The sequence below is a fragment of the Dreissena polymorpha genome, chromosome 2, assembly GCF_020536995.1.
Source record: "Dreissena polymorpha isolate Duluth1 chromosome 2, UMN_Dpol_1.0, whole genome shotgun sequence".
In the NCBI taxonomy this organism is placed as follows: Eukaryota; Metazoa; Mollusca; class Bivalvia; order Myida; family Dreissenidae; genus Dreissena; species Dreissena polymorpha.
Window position 1 is genome coordinate 11,556,402 of NC_068356.1, and position 15,075 is coordinate 11,571,476.

The following is a 15,075-nucleotide window of genomic DNA, read 5'->3' on the forward strand; positions in this document are numbered from 1 at the left end:
ATGTGGCCTCTAGAGTGTTAACAAGGTTTTACAATAGCCATATAAGGAAAACTGCCCGCCCCCTGTTTTTTCACCGATCTGGACCATTTTTGAACTCCTCCGAGATATCAATGAAACCAATGTTTTGACCAAGTTTCATGATGATTGGGCAAAAATTGTGACTTCTAGAGTGTTCACAAGGTTTCTCTTTAGCCATATAAGGAATACTGACCAGCTCCCTGGCGGCCATGTTTTTCAACGGACCGAACCATTTTTGAACTCAACCAACATATCATTTAGAGAAACATTTTGACAAAGTAACATGAAGATTGGGCATCAAATGTGACTTCTACAGTGTTCACAAGGTTTTTCTTTTTTTTGACCTAGTGACCTAGTTTTTGACCCAGCATGACCCAGTTTCGAACTCAGTCGAGGTATCAATGGGACAAATGTTCTGACCAAATTTCATGAAGATCAGGCAATAAATGTGGCCTCTAGAGTGTTCACAAGGCAAAATGTTGACGACAGACGACGCACGACGGACAAAAGGCGATCACAAAAGCTCACCATGAGCACGTTGTGCTCAGGTGAGCTAAAAAGCAAATTCGTTTAATTGATATCCCCCACCAAATGAAGTTTGCTTATGGATAGATGCAAATCCCTTGATATATGGCATTAATCCTAACACAATATTCAAGTGAAGGCTAATTGTTTTCATGCATTGCAATTCTCCTCATTGATATATATATATATACACCCATGCAATTTCATATTGAAATCTTGTAGCATATCTGAGATATGGCCTTGAAAATTCCACAATACAAAAGTAACAAAGGGCAATAACTCTTATATAAGAAAGTGTGCGGTTATGATGCTTGTGCATGGCACTTCTCCTAATTGATTACAATACACTCATAAAGTTTCCAGTTGAAGTATTGTAAGGTATCTGAGTTAAAGCCCTGAAAAGTAATATCATACAAAAACAAGAATATCAGTGAAACTGATGGATTCTCCCCGATGATGGGCTTTGTCAATCTATGTGTTAATAACCACCTAAAAAAATCTTTTATTAGCCTCGGTGACCTTGACCTTGACCCCAGTGATCTCAAACCTCATCAAAAGGTAGAGGCCCATGCAAGGTACCTACATGCCTAATATGAAAGAGATCGGTAAAGTATTGAAGGTGCTATGAGAAACTGTAACAAAAGTGTGACAGAAAAATCTATTATTAGCCTCGGTGACCTTGACCTTGACCCCAGTGACCTCAAACCTCATCAAACTGTAGAGGTCCATGCAAGGTACCTACATGCCAAATATGAAAGATATCGGTAAAGTATTGAAGGTGCTATGAGAAACTGTAACAAAAGTGTGATGGAAAAATCTATATTTAATCTCTGTGTCTTTGACCTTGACCTCAGTGACCTCAAACCTCATCAAAAGGTAGAGGTCAATGCAAGGTACCTACATGCTAAATATGAAAGAGATCGGTAAAGTATTGAAGGTGCTATGAGAAACTGTAACAAAAGTGTGAAGGAAAAATCTATTATTAGCCTTGGTGACCTTGACCTTGACCCCAGCGACCTCAAACCTCATCAAAAGGTAGAGGTCCATGCAAGGAACCTACATGCCAAATATGAAAGATATCGGGAAAGTATTAAAGGTGCTATGAGAAACTGTAACAAAAGTGTGACGGAAGGAAGCAAGGAAGTAAGGAAGGACAAACGGCAACTATATGCTCCCCCAAAATTTTCGGGGAGCATAAAAAAGGGCAAGTACTCTTATTTGAGGAAGTGTAGGGTTATAGTTCGTGTGCATGGCACTTCTCCTTATGGATATCATTGAACCCATGAAGTTTCAAGTTGATATCTTGTACAGTTTCTGAGATATAGCCATAACAAGATGTGTTTGTGAAACACTATGTCCCCCTATATCATGTTTGACCTTAAAGGATGACCTTGACCTTGTGAAGGATGACCTTGACCCTGACCTTTCACCACTCAAAATGTGCAGCTCCATGAGATACACATGCATGCCAAATATCAAGTTGCTATCTTCAATATTGCAAAAGTATTCATAAAATAAGCGATTCGGGCCACATATATTTGACCTCTGACCTTGAAGGATGACCTTGACCTTTCACCATTCAAAATGTGCAGCTCCATGAGATGCACATGCATGCCAAATATCAAGTTGCTATCTTCAATATTGCAAAAGTATTTATAAAATAAGCGATTTGGGCCACATATATTTGACCTCTGACCTTGAAGGATGACCTTGACCTTGACCTTTCACCACTCAAAATGTGCAGCTCCATGAGATACACATGCATGCCAAATATCAAGTTGCTATCTTCAATATTGCAAAAGTATTCATAAAATGAGCGATTTTGGCCACATATATTTGACCTCTGACCTTGAAGGATGACCTTGACCTTCTCAAAATGTGCAGCTTCATAGATACACATGCATGCCAAATATGAAGTTGCTATCTTCGATATAGCAACAGTTATTGCAAAATGTTAAAGTTGGCGCAAACAGACCAACAGACCAAAACACAGGGCAAAAACAATATGTCCCCCACTACTATAGTGGGGGACATAAAAAGTTGTGTTACAGACTGACGGAATGAAAGACAAAGCCAATTCTATATCCCTCCGCCTGTGGCGGGGGATAAAAAATGTTTGATTCAAGTAAAGCAACCAACAAAATATATTAACTGCCCAGTCATACGTCATATGTTTGTAATACTAAAAAGTGGGGTATGAATATTATGTTAAAATATAGTGCTTCATCATAATTTTACCAGATAAATATTATTTTTGTGTTTAACAAATTCCAGCTAAAACAATAAGTTTTGCCCATTTTGTGTAAATCCCGAATACAACATTTTTTTTTTTATCAGAAGTCAAAATATGTATATTACCATTGAATGTGTTAACCTAAATAATAACACTCATAACAGAGATAGTTTCTTTGACTTTAAGAAACTAAACAAATGTGTAAAAAGGGCACTGATGCCTCCTCATTCCACTTCTGTCTTATAACTATATTTTCATAAAAAAAATGTTTATGGCTAAGTTTGACTTTTGACCTCTAAGTGTCCTTAATCTTTGACGTAATGAGATGGGTGACACCCAGTCTCCTCATTGTAGTAATTTATGGTATGTTATCTAAAAATTGCATGATGAATGACAAAGCAACAGCCAGGTCAAGCTGTTTTCTGGCTAAATTTGACCTATGACATCTATGTGTGACTGTGACTTATGATGATGGCAGAGAGGTTTTAACCATGAAATGATGTATCTTCATAGAAGCATTAAGATTGACACAGTCACAGTCCAGACAAGCAGTTTTATGACCAAATTTGACATTCTAACTCTAAATATGACCTTTAATGTTAGCTAATAAAAGTTATTATGCAAAACATCATCTTTTGATGGTTTACATTTGTGGAATTTTCAAGCTATCTAAGTGTGAACTTGACATTCTGAGGTACGGACACAGGTGTTACATGCGGGACTTTGATTTATAATACTTATAACTTTTGTGAAAGTATCTGTGCAAAGTCATTTCAAATTCTATCATTATATGGCAAAGTTTTGGTTGAGACACACAATTTGGCCTTTGACCTCTTAGTGTGACCTTGACCATTGTGCTAAGAAGAAGAGACAAGAAAGGTGAAAGCTGTCCAGATGGGGAGCCAGGGAAGCTGGACAAAGTGGCAGACAACAGGGAGGAAACTGTCATGGACAGATATCTGGAAGTACCAGTTTTTTCAATGCAGTTCCTAATCCGGGCAGTTTATGATGTCTTGCCAACACCGGCGAATCTCTAGAGATGGGGGCTGATACAGACAGCAGAATGCACCCTATGTGGAGGAAGAGCTACCCTGGACCACATCTTGTCCTCATGTAAGGAAGCACTTGCCCAGGGGAGATATCGCTGGAGACATGACCAGGTACTCCGAGAGGTAGCTGATACACTTGAGAGACACAAGAAGAAGGCGAGAGTACATGCAGGGGTAAAGCACATCAACTTTGTACCTGCAGGGACAGTAAGGAAGGGTACAAAGGGAGGACATCCGAGTATCCTAGACGGCACAAATGACTGGGAACTATGGGCAGATCTTAGAAAACAGCTGCAGTTTCCAGACATTGTCCACACTACCCTATGTCCAGACATTGTGATGGTCTCCGAAAAGTCAAAGAAGATCATTCTGGTAGAGCTGACTGTACCATGGGAAGAAAGATGTACTCAGGCACATGAGAGAAAGAAGGCCAAGTACGAAGATCTCGTCCAGGAATGTAGAGAGGCTGGGTGGAGAGCATGGAACTACCCGATTGAAGTGGGATGCAGAGGGTTTCCTGCACCATCGCTGGGAAAGATGTTCCAGGATATGGGAATAGTGGGACAGGCGAGAAAGCTGGCCATTAAGAAGGTATCACAGGCAGCAGAAAGAAGCTCCAGCTGGCTATGGCTAAGGAGGAACGCCAGTAGCTGGAAGCCATCCACTAATGGGTAGTGTCTGATCAACACTGCCGCCCGCCACTTAGAGCTTGTCCTAGGTTTAAAAGAGCGAAACAAGCAATGACAAGTGGTACCTAGCTGACGACATTAGTGGAAAGCAGTTTATCTGTATTTTACAACTAGGGAGACAGGTGTTATATATATGTGACACGTGGTCTTATGACTGTGGACATTGATGCTAGGTTATTTCAAAATCCATCAATATTTGGCAAAGTTATGGCTGAGACAGGCAACTTTGTACAGCCATACAGACAGACAGACCAAACTGATGGACCATGGAGAAAGCCATGAAAAGTGGACTTAAGAACACAAATGTTCTTAAAAATGCAAAGACAAACAAGTACAATAGTTAATGCCACACTAGTATCAAAATAAAATTAAGGAATTAAGTGGTTGGTAATTGAAATATATATAGAAAAACTTTTATTCAACATGTGTGCATTGTTCACAAGATGGCCAAAGACTTGCTGCAATTGTAGGTTTCATGTTATTTTTGCCCTACCTGCTGCGGGTACTAATATTGTCACCATTTCCACTGCCAATTTTGCGTTTTTCCTTTATCCAAAATGTGAAAATTCCCAAACCATTTTAATCGAATTCCAAACAAAATGCTATTTGTACTTTTTGCCCCTGTTTTGTTTTATTTTGTTGCAATTTTTGCCCTTTTCAGCAGTATTTCAGTCATATCTCGGGGGTCAGTTTACCAAATCACACTTTTCCTTGGATAGGTTGTGTATCAGTATTAAGCACATACTTATGCCTGTAACTGACAACAACCTTTATTGAATAAGAGATTAAGAGAGAATGGCCATGAAATGAAATCCGAAAAATAATCATTACAGGAATACAACATATTAGGGTCTGACTTAGTACAAAGTTAAGTAAACAAAAGGATTTCTATTATATAATAGTTTCAGAATAAAGACAATCACCACCAGTGAAACCAAATGAAACATAATTGACTTTATTAAATAATGATATCATTTAACCACAGAGATTTACATTAATTCCAAAATGATGCACACAACAATAATGGACACACAAATAGAAATCAGTCTGTGAACATAAGCAAACTGTTTCCTTATGATAATAAAGAAGAATTATGGACAGACATGTATTAAGCCAGCAAGTTAATGCACTTTCTTGTTTGGTAAAAAACCAATATGCAAGGCTAGTCTGATTTTGTCACTATCAGTATTAATTAATCTGCTTATTTAAACTTTATTCACAATAATAGACATGGTTTTTAGTTCCATAAAGGAACATAAAGAGGATGATTTTAGTACATATATGTTTAGTCTGGTGAAAACTTCTTTTGAGCCAGTAAACCAATATGTACACCTATGTTGAAATGTAAAATAACAACTTTGAGTTTACTCATTTTCTAACTGCATAATTACTGCTGCCACTTTATTCTACATTTAAGTTCACCAGTCTGGAGTGGTAGGATTTACCTGTATGAATATGTCTTTTCAATTGTTTTTGAAACAAATTCCTGTAATTGTAACTCTAAAACCAATTAAAATCTTAATTAAATGCTTGATACACATGAAAACATAGATTAATTCCCCAATTAAGTTGTTCTTGTGATTTTTGGAGGAAATCAAGGAGAAAAGCCCCAAATTGCGTGGTTCAACATGTGAGTTTTTTATCTGTAATATCTGGCAAAAAATATTGTCTTCCTTTTTTCATTAAGTATTGATCTTGAACAATAAAAAGTAAACTAAAATCATACCTGATCAACAAATTCTGTGATGTTCTGGGCTTCTGAAGTTTTGTTAAGCTCTGTTTGAAAGCCTTTCAGCTGAAATATTAAGAAACTATTATGAAACCATTACGATTTTTTGTAATTGAAATAAACTATCTGTGTCCAAATGAAGTCAATTATATGGGTCCTAAGTTTAACAAAATATTAATATGGTTGATGTTCTTTATGATACATTCTTAAACTCATAATTCTTAAAACTTCTCTGCAAATACAATTGTCACAAGACAAAAAACAAGAGGGCCAAGATGGTCCTAGTTTGCTCACCTGAGAGGAGTCGGTTCATTCAATCTTTACCTAATGTCAAACTTGACCTAGATATTAATCAGACAAACATCCTGGTCAAGTTTCATCATTATTGAACCAAAACTCTGGCGTAGTGAGTGTTTTTGTTTTTGTAAGATTTGAAATGGTGACCTATATTTTGAGTTGACACCCCTTACCAAACATCAAACTTTGCTTACAAGGATTTTGTATAATATAATGAAAATTTGGACAATCTAAGGGCAATAATTATGGCATTAATTATGTGATTTTGCTCATCATCAAACTTAACTGAGATCTTTCAGCAACTTTGATAAAGAATGCTTGAGAAATGTGAATGCTAGAGTGTTTACAAACCAAATGTGGACGGACAGACAGCGGACAAAGACCAATCCTAAAACCTCACCTGAGCAATCAGGTGAGCTAAAAAGTGTGTTTCACCGATCTTAGACATTTTCCAACTTGTCCAAGAAATCAATAAAACCAATGTATTGACTTAATTTCACATTGATTAGGCAAAAAATGTTACTTCTATAGTGTTCGATCACAAGGTTTCTGTGTATAAAGTCACATAAGGAAAACTGCCCCACCCCCCTGGCAGCCATGTTTATTGACCCAACAGGACCATTTGCAAACTCATCTGAGATATATATTAAACAAATCTATTCACCAAGTTTCATGATGATTGGGCAAAAAATGTGACTTCTAGAGTGTTCACAAGCTTTTTTTACTATAAAAATAAAAGAAAACTGCCCCCCGGCAGCCATGTTATTCAACTGACCCGAACCATTTTCCAACTCAACTCTTGTATCAAGGAAACAAATGTTCTGACCAAATTTCATGAAAATTGGGCAATATGTGACTTCTAGAGTGTTCACATGTTTTCACTATATACATATTGAGAAAAATGCCCCGCCCACTGGCGGCCATGTTTTTTCACCAATCTGGACCATTTTCAAACTCGTCCGACATATCAATAAAACCAATGTTTTGATTAACTTTCATGATGCTTGGGCCAAAATTGTGACTTCTAGTGTTTACAAGGTTTCTCTATAGCCATATAAGGAAAACTGCCCCGCCCACTGGCGGCCATGTTTTTTCAATGGACCGGAACCACTTTTGAACTCAACCAACATATCATTAAGACAGACATATAGACAAAGTTACATGAAGATTGGGCATTAAATGTGACTACTACAGTGTTTACAAGCTTTATCTTTTTTTTTGACCTAGTGACCTAGTTTTTGACCCAGCATGACCCAGTTTCAAACTCGATCGGGATATCATTGGGACAAATCTTTTGACCAAGTTTCATGAAGATCGGACAATAAATGTGGCCTCTAGAGTGTTTACGAACAAATGTGGATGGACGGACGGACGACGGACAAAGACCAGTCACAAAAGCTCACCTGAGCAATCAGGTGAGCTAAAAACAAGAGCTGTCACCATAGGATGACATATGCCCCCTATAAACGCTTTAAAAGAAGTTATAGCATTTTTCGAAACCTAAACGCAGATTTCGAAACCTAAACGCGGACCCTAAGTTCAAGGTCAAGGTCACAGGGGTTAAAATGTGTGTGTGTGTGGAAAGGCCTTGTCCATAAACACATGCATACCAAATTTGAAGGTTATATCTCAAGGGACATAGAAGTTATGAGCATTTTTCGAAACCTAAACGCAGATTTTGAAACCTAATCGCAGACTCTAAGTTCAAGGTCAAGGTCACAGGGGTAAAAAAATGTGTGCGTATGGAAAGGCCTTGTCCATATACATATGCATACCAAATATGAAGGTTATATCTCAAGGGACATAGAAGAAATGAGCATTTTTCAAAACCTAAATGCAGATTTGGAAACCTAAACGCGGTCCCTAAGTTTAAGGTCAAGGTCACAGGGGTAAAAAATTGTGTTTGTATGGAAAGGCCTTGCCCATATACACATGCATACCAAATATGAAGGTTATATCTCAAGGGACATAGAAGTTATGAGCATTTTAAAAAAAAACCTAAACGCAGATTTCGAAACCTAAACGCGGACCCTAAGTTGAAGGTCAAGGTCACAGGGCTTAAAAAATGTGTGCGTATGGAAGGCCTTGTCCATATACACATGCATACCAAAAATGAAAATTATATCTCAAAGGACATAGAAGTTATGAGCATTTTTGGAAACCTTAATGCAAAGTGTGACGGAAAGAGGGACATACGGACAGACAGACAGACGGACAGTCCGATCACTATATGCCCCCTTTTCTTCGAAAGGGGGCATAAAAACATCCAACCTAATATAACAACACATAAATGAAACACAGCTACACTGTATTATTATGAAAACATTAATAATAAAAGGGGAGTAACTACTCTTAACTTAAAAGCAATATTTTAGAAGAGTTGTCTCTCATGTTACATGACCTTAATTCATGATTGTTTGCAAGCCTTTTTACTATATAAATATAAGGAAAACTGCCCCGTCCCCCTGGCAACCATGTTTTTCAACAGACCGGAACCATTTTCAAACTTAACTCACGTATCTTGGAAATAAAAGTTCTGACAAAATTTCATGAAAATTGGGCCAAAAATGTGACTTCTACAGTGTTGACATGTTTTCACTATATACATATAGAGAACAATGCCCCGCCAACTAGCGGCCATGTTTTTTCACCGATCTGGACCATTTTCGAACTCATCCGAGAAATCAATTAAACCAATGTTTTGATGATTGGGCAAAAATTGTGACTTCCAGAGTTTTACAAGCCAAACTGGCGGGCATGTTTTTCAACAGACAAGAACCACTTTTGAACTCAACCAACATATCATTAAGACAAACATTTGACAAAGTTACATGAAGATTGGGCATGAAATGTGACTTCTACAGTGTTTACAAGTTTTTTCTTTTTCTTGACCTAGTGACCTAGTTTATGACCCGGCACGACCCAGTTTCGAACTCGACCGAGATTTCATTGAGACGAAGCTTCTTACCAAGTTTCATGAAGATCGGACAATAAATGTGCCCTCTAGAGTGTTTACGAACAAATGTTAACGGACGGACGGACAGACAGACGGACGGACAAAGACCGGTCACAAAAGCTCACCTGAGCAATCAAGTGAGCTAAAAATATACCTAAAAAGGCAAAAATTAATTTCCTTTTATTACAAGTTTGAACCTACATGAAAATGAATGACTGCTTAATTATATTGTACATATTTCTTTCCAAAAGGCTACTAAATCTGCGCACAATTCACACTAGAGCTCATCGCAGTAGTGACAAATACCCTACAACACCACAAGTAGTAATATGTAACAAGTTATAGCAAAGAAAAAGTAGACCCTGGGAATTCAAAACCATTGGGCCTTGTGGGTTAAAAGGAAAGCATTGTTATTTTGCTATTTAAGTCTTTATAAATCATTTGAATGCCTTGGTGTTTCAGTTATGACCCAAAGGTCATGTTTGATGAAACTAAGTAGAGGGCTAATATGCAATTAAACAGACCAAAACAGAACAAATCTGGATATTGTACATTAGGCTATAAATTTGTTTGCTAATCCAGAAAAAAAGAAATGAATTTCTAAGTTAAGAGGGGGGCATAACGTTTGTAATATTTAGCGAAAAAAAAATAAAATTGTACAACTAAATATCAACAATGCCTGCAAGTTTCTATGTAGATGAAAAGTGTAGGAGAACCCCTGTGGACAAGTTTATGTCAACAGACAGACAAACAAACAGTAGGACCAAAATCCCTGGTGATTGCATAATAAACCTGTTACTTTGTAACTGGGTGTATAACTATAGTTTCAAACTTTTGTTACAAACAATTGTTTCAAACAATAGTTCTAACTCAAAATGGGCCAAGTGTAAGTGTTAATTTTAGATAAGTACAAGAGGGCCAAGATGGCCCTAGTTCGCTCACCTGAGAGGAGTCGGTTCATTCAATCTTTACCAAATGTCAAACTTGACCTGGATATTGTCCAGACAAACATCTTGGTCAAGTTTCATCATTATTGAACCAAAACTCTGGCGTATGGAGTGTTTTTGTTTTTGTACGATTTGACCTGGTTACCTATATTTTGAGTTGACCCCCCTTACCAAACATCAAATTTTGCTTACAAAAATAAATATTATGACCAAGATTCATAAAATCTGAAACAAAATTGTGACCTCTAGTGTTTACAAGAATTTTATATAATATAATGCAAATTTGGACAATCTAAGGGCAATAATTATGGCATTAATAATGTGATTTTGCTCATAATCAAACTTGACTGAGATCTTTCAGCAACTTTGATGAAGAATGCTTGAGAAATGTGAATGCTAGAGTGTTTATAAACCAAATATGGACGGACAGACGGCGGACAAAGACCAATCCTAAAACCTCACATGAGCAATCAGGTGAGCTAAAAAGTGTGTTTCACCGATCTGAGCCATTTTCCAACTTGTCCGAGAAATCAATAAAACCAATTCATTGACTAGGTTTCACAATGATTAGGCAAAAAATGTGACTTCTATAGTGTTCGATCACAATGTTTCTCTCTAGTCACAAAAGGAAAACTGCCCCACCCCCTGGAGGCCATGTTTTTTCACCGATCGGGACCATTTGCGAACTCATCTGAGATACATATAAAACCAATCTTTTCACTATGTTTCATGATGATTGGGCAAATAATATGACTTCTAGAGTGTTCACAAGCTTTTTTTTTTTACAATATAAATATAAGAAAACTGCCCCCCCCTGCCCGGCAGACATGACCAGAACCATTTTTGAACTGAACTCTTGTATCAAGGAAACAAATGTTCTGACAAAAATTCATGAACATTGGGCCAAAAATGTGACTTGTAGAGTGTTCACATGTTTTCACTTTATACATATAGAGAAAAATGCCCCGCCCACTAGCGGCCATGTTTTTTCACCGATCTGGACCATTTTAGAACTGGTCCGAGATATCAATAAAACCAATGTTTTGACCAATTTTCATGATGATTGGGCTAAAATTGTGACTTCTAGAGTGTTTACAAGGTTTCTCTATAGCCAAAAAAGTAAAACTGCCCCGCCCACTTGAGGTCATGTTTTTCAACGGACCAGAACCACTTTTTAACTCAACCAACATATCATTAAGGCAAACATTTAGACCAAATTTCATGAAAATTGGGCCAAAAATGTTACTTCTAGAGTGTTCACATGTTTTCACTATATACATATAGAGAAAAATGCCCCGCCCACTGGCAGCCATGTTTTTTCACGGATCTGGACCATTTTTGAACTCGTCCGAGTTATCAATGAAACCAATATTTTACCAACTTTTATGATGATTGGGCAAAAATTGTGACTTCTAGAGTGTTCACAAGGTTTCTCTATAGCCAAATAAGGAAAACTGCCCTGCCCACTGGCGGCCATGTTTTTCAACGGACCGGAACCACTTTTGAACTCAACCAACATATCATTAAGGCAAACATTTTGACAAAGTTACATGAAGATTGGGCATGAAATGTGACATTTACAGTGTTTACAAGGTTTTTCTTTTTTGACCTAGTTTTTGACCCAGTTTCGAACTTGATCGAGATATCATTGGGACAAATCTTCGGACCAAGTTTCATGAAGATCGGACAATAATTGCGGCCTCAAGAGTGTTTACGAACAAATCTGGACGTACGGACGACAGACGTACGTACGACAGACAAAGAACGGTCACAAAAGCTCACCTGAGCAATCATGTGAGCTAATAAACATGATCCATGAGGTAATTTCAACATAGTGAATAAATAGTTGTTTTCCAGGAATGCGCCAATGTCGTTCTTGAAAAACTAGCTCACTGAATACCTTGCCTGTTTGCTGACACAATTAGTTTACCTTGCCTTCTTGTTTCAGGTATAAAGAAAACAAAAGGTCCCAAATGCTCTTCATCAAATTTTGCTCTGCTTTGCATAGTTGCTTAACACAAAGAATGAGCAGTTATGTTTTAATTGGCCTACCCCACTGAAATCAGGTTTCAATGTTGGAATTGTAATGCCACATGGAGCCGAATTGCATGCAGTTGACAAATTTGTTCTTGTATCATTCAATTTCATATTAATGGTCTGCTGGAGCTGTGTGAGATTAGTGAGTGCTGCTTGTATAACTTCAAGGTTCTCTTTGGATCTATTGGCAGCTGAAACAACAATATATTACCTTAAACATGTATTTCTTCATGACAGTTATTTTCCACATAGTTATCCAAAAGCTAAATAAGTACACAACAAATGCATCAGTTGTTTGAAGGAATTTGGACTGAAAACTTCTTTAGCAAACAAGTGCAATAATTTTTTTTTATATATTTTGATCCCATTGTTTATGTTATTAGAGGCGAGCGCAAGGTGCAAAATAATAAAAGTAATTGTGTACATAGTTGTTGAACAGTTTAATCAAATAAATTCAGCTTTTTAGATGCTGTCAATTTGAACTTATAATTTTTTAAAGAAAAGTAAACAGTCTACGTTGCAAAAGATGTAGACGTGCCTAACAAAAAAAAAACTAGAGCTTTGTCACAGACGTGATGTATACCCCCACATGCTGCATTGACACAGACTATTTTGCATTCTGTCTTCACAAAACAAGAGAAGCTAATTTATGGCGATTTTTAAGAATTATTATGCCATTAACACTATATGGCCATTTTGACCTTCGAACTCTTGAATTCTTTCGCATGACACGCCATCCAATGACTGTGAACAAAATAAATGTACAGAGTCATTTTTAAATCTCACAATGAATGACATAGTTATGGCCCGGACAAGATTTTGTATGGCCATTTTTGACCTTTGAACTCAAAGGGTGACCTTGACCTTGGAGATATCGACGTAATTCTTTCACATGACACACCGTCCAATGATGGTGAACAAATGTGCCAAATGATTTTAAAATTTCACAATGAACGACATAGTTATGGCCAGGACAAGCTCATTTATGGCCATTTTTTACCTTTGAACTCAAAGTGTGACCTTGACCTTGGAGATATCAACGTAATTCTTTCGCGTGACACACCGTCCAATGGTGGTGAACAAATGTGCCAAATGATTTTAAAATCTCACAATGAACGACATAGTAATGGCGCGGACAAGCTCATTTATGGCCATTTTTGACCTTTGAACTCAGTTTGACCTTGACCTTGGAGATATTGACGTAATTCTTTCGCGCGGCACACCGTCCAATTATGGTGAACAAATGTGCCAAATGATTTTAAAATCTCACAATGAACTACATAGTTATGGCCCGGACAAACTCATTTATGGCCATTTTTGACCTTTGAACTCAAAGTGTGACCTTGACCTTTGAGATATTGACGTACTTCTTTCGCACGACACACCGTCCAATTATGGTGAACAAATGTGCCAAATGATTTTAAAATCTCACAATGAACAACATAGTTATAGCCCGGACAAGCTAATTTTCTGCCATTTTTGACCTTTGAACTAAAAGTGTGACCTTGACCTTGGAGATATCAACGTTATTCTTTGACGCGACACACTGTCTAATGATGGTGAACACATGTGCCAAATGATTTTAAAATCTCACAATAAACTACATAGTTATGGCCCCGGACAAGCATTTTACCTTTGACTCAAAAAGTGTGACCTTGACCTTTGAGATATTGACGTACTTCTTTCACGCGACACACCGTCCCATGATGGTGAACAAATGTAGTCATTTGAAAATCTAACTGTAAATGACATAGTTATGGTCCGGACAAACTTTCTGTTTAAAACGCACTTAGTGACCCCGTGACCTAGTTTTTGACACGGCATGACCCATATTTACACTTGACCTAGACATAATCTAGATACAACTTCTGACCAAGTTTGGTGAAGATCAGATGAAATTTTCGGGACAGACAGACCGACAGACAGACCGACAAAGTGACTCCTATATAGCCCCCATAACCAGTAATGGAGGTATAATTTTACCAGTAATGGGGGTATAAAAAGAGAAAATAATTCAGCTTTAACAAAATTAGATGAAGGGTAAAATAGATCATGCGTGCGCTTTATGCACCTGCATAAAGAATCATCGCAGATTCGCATGTGCAGTCAGCACATGCTAACCTGGGACGACACTTTCCCCATAAACTGGATTTTCATTTAGAAAAGATTTCCTTTAAAATTCCATAAAAGGTGAAAGAGTCATCCCTGATTAGCCTGAGACAGCACATGCATTATTCCAGAGACTGGCTAAAAGCTATTATAAATATAACTATCCTTATAAAATGGATATCAATAAAACTTATCAACAGTTTTAACTATGTCCTTGATCTTTAAGCTTTTTTCAACAAGATTTTTGTGTGTGACAAGTTAAAATGATAAGTTTATAATATGATAATTTGTACCAACTTATTTTTAAATGCTATTTAAACCATAAAGTTATGTTCCAGACAAGAACACATTATGGGATGGACAAAAAAATCTCCAATCACTTTATACATAAATAAGTTATATCCAATTCAAGGATCCACTGTGTCATTGATCTTTAAGCCAACAAAATGATTTTTGTAAATGACAAAACCTCTTGATATACAATCA

The 15,075-nt window shown here is 37.2% G+C and overlaps 1 protein-coding gene across 1 annotated transcript in view; it reads right to left on the minus strand.

The window, feature by feature from the left end:
* Positions 1-15,075, minus strand: part of LOC127865832 (prominin-1-A-like) — a 127,378-nt gene that overhangs the window by 49,804 nt on the left and 62,499 nt on the right. Inside the window, exons 7-8 of the mRNA XM_052405860.1 lie at positions 12,496-12,671; positions 6,241-6,309 (exon numbers count right to left, since the gene is read on the minus strand). Of these exons, the coding sequence (XP_052261820.1) occupies positions 6,241-6,309; positions 12,496-12,671 (245 nt within the window). The remainder of the gene's footprint in view (positions 1-6,240; positions 6,310-12,495; positions 12,672-15,075) is intronic.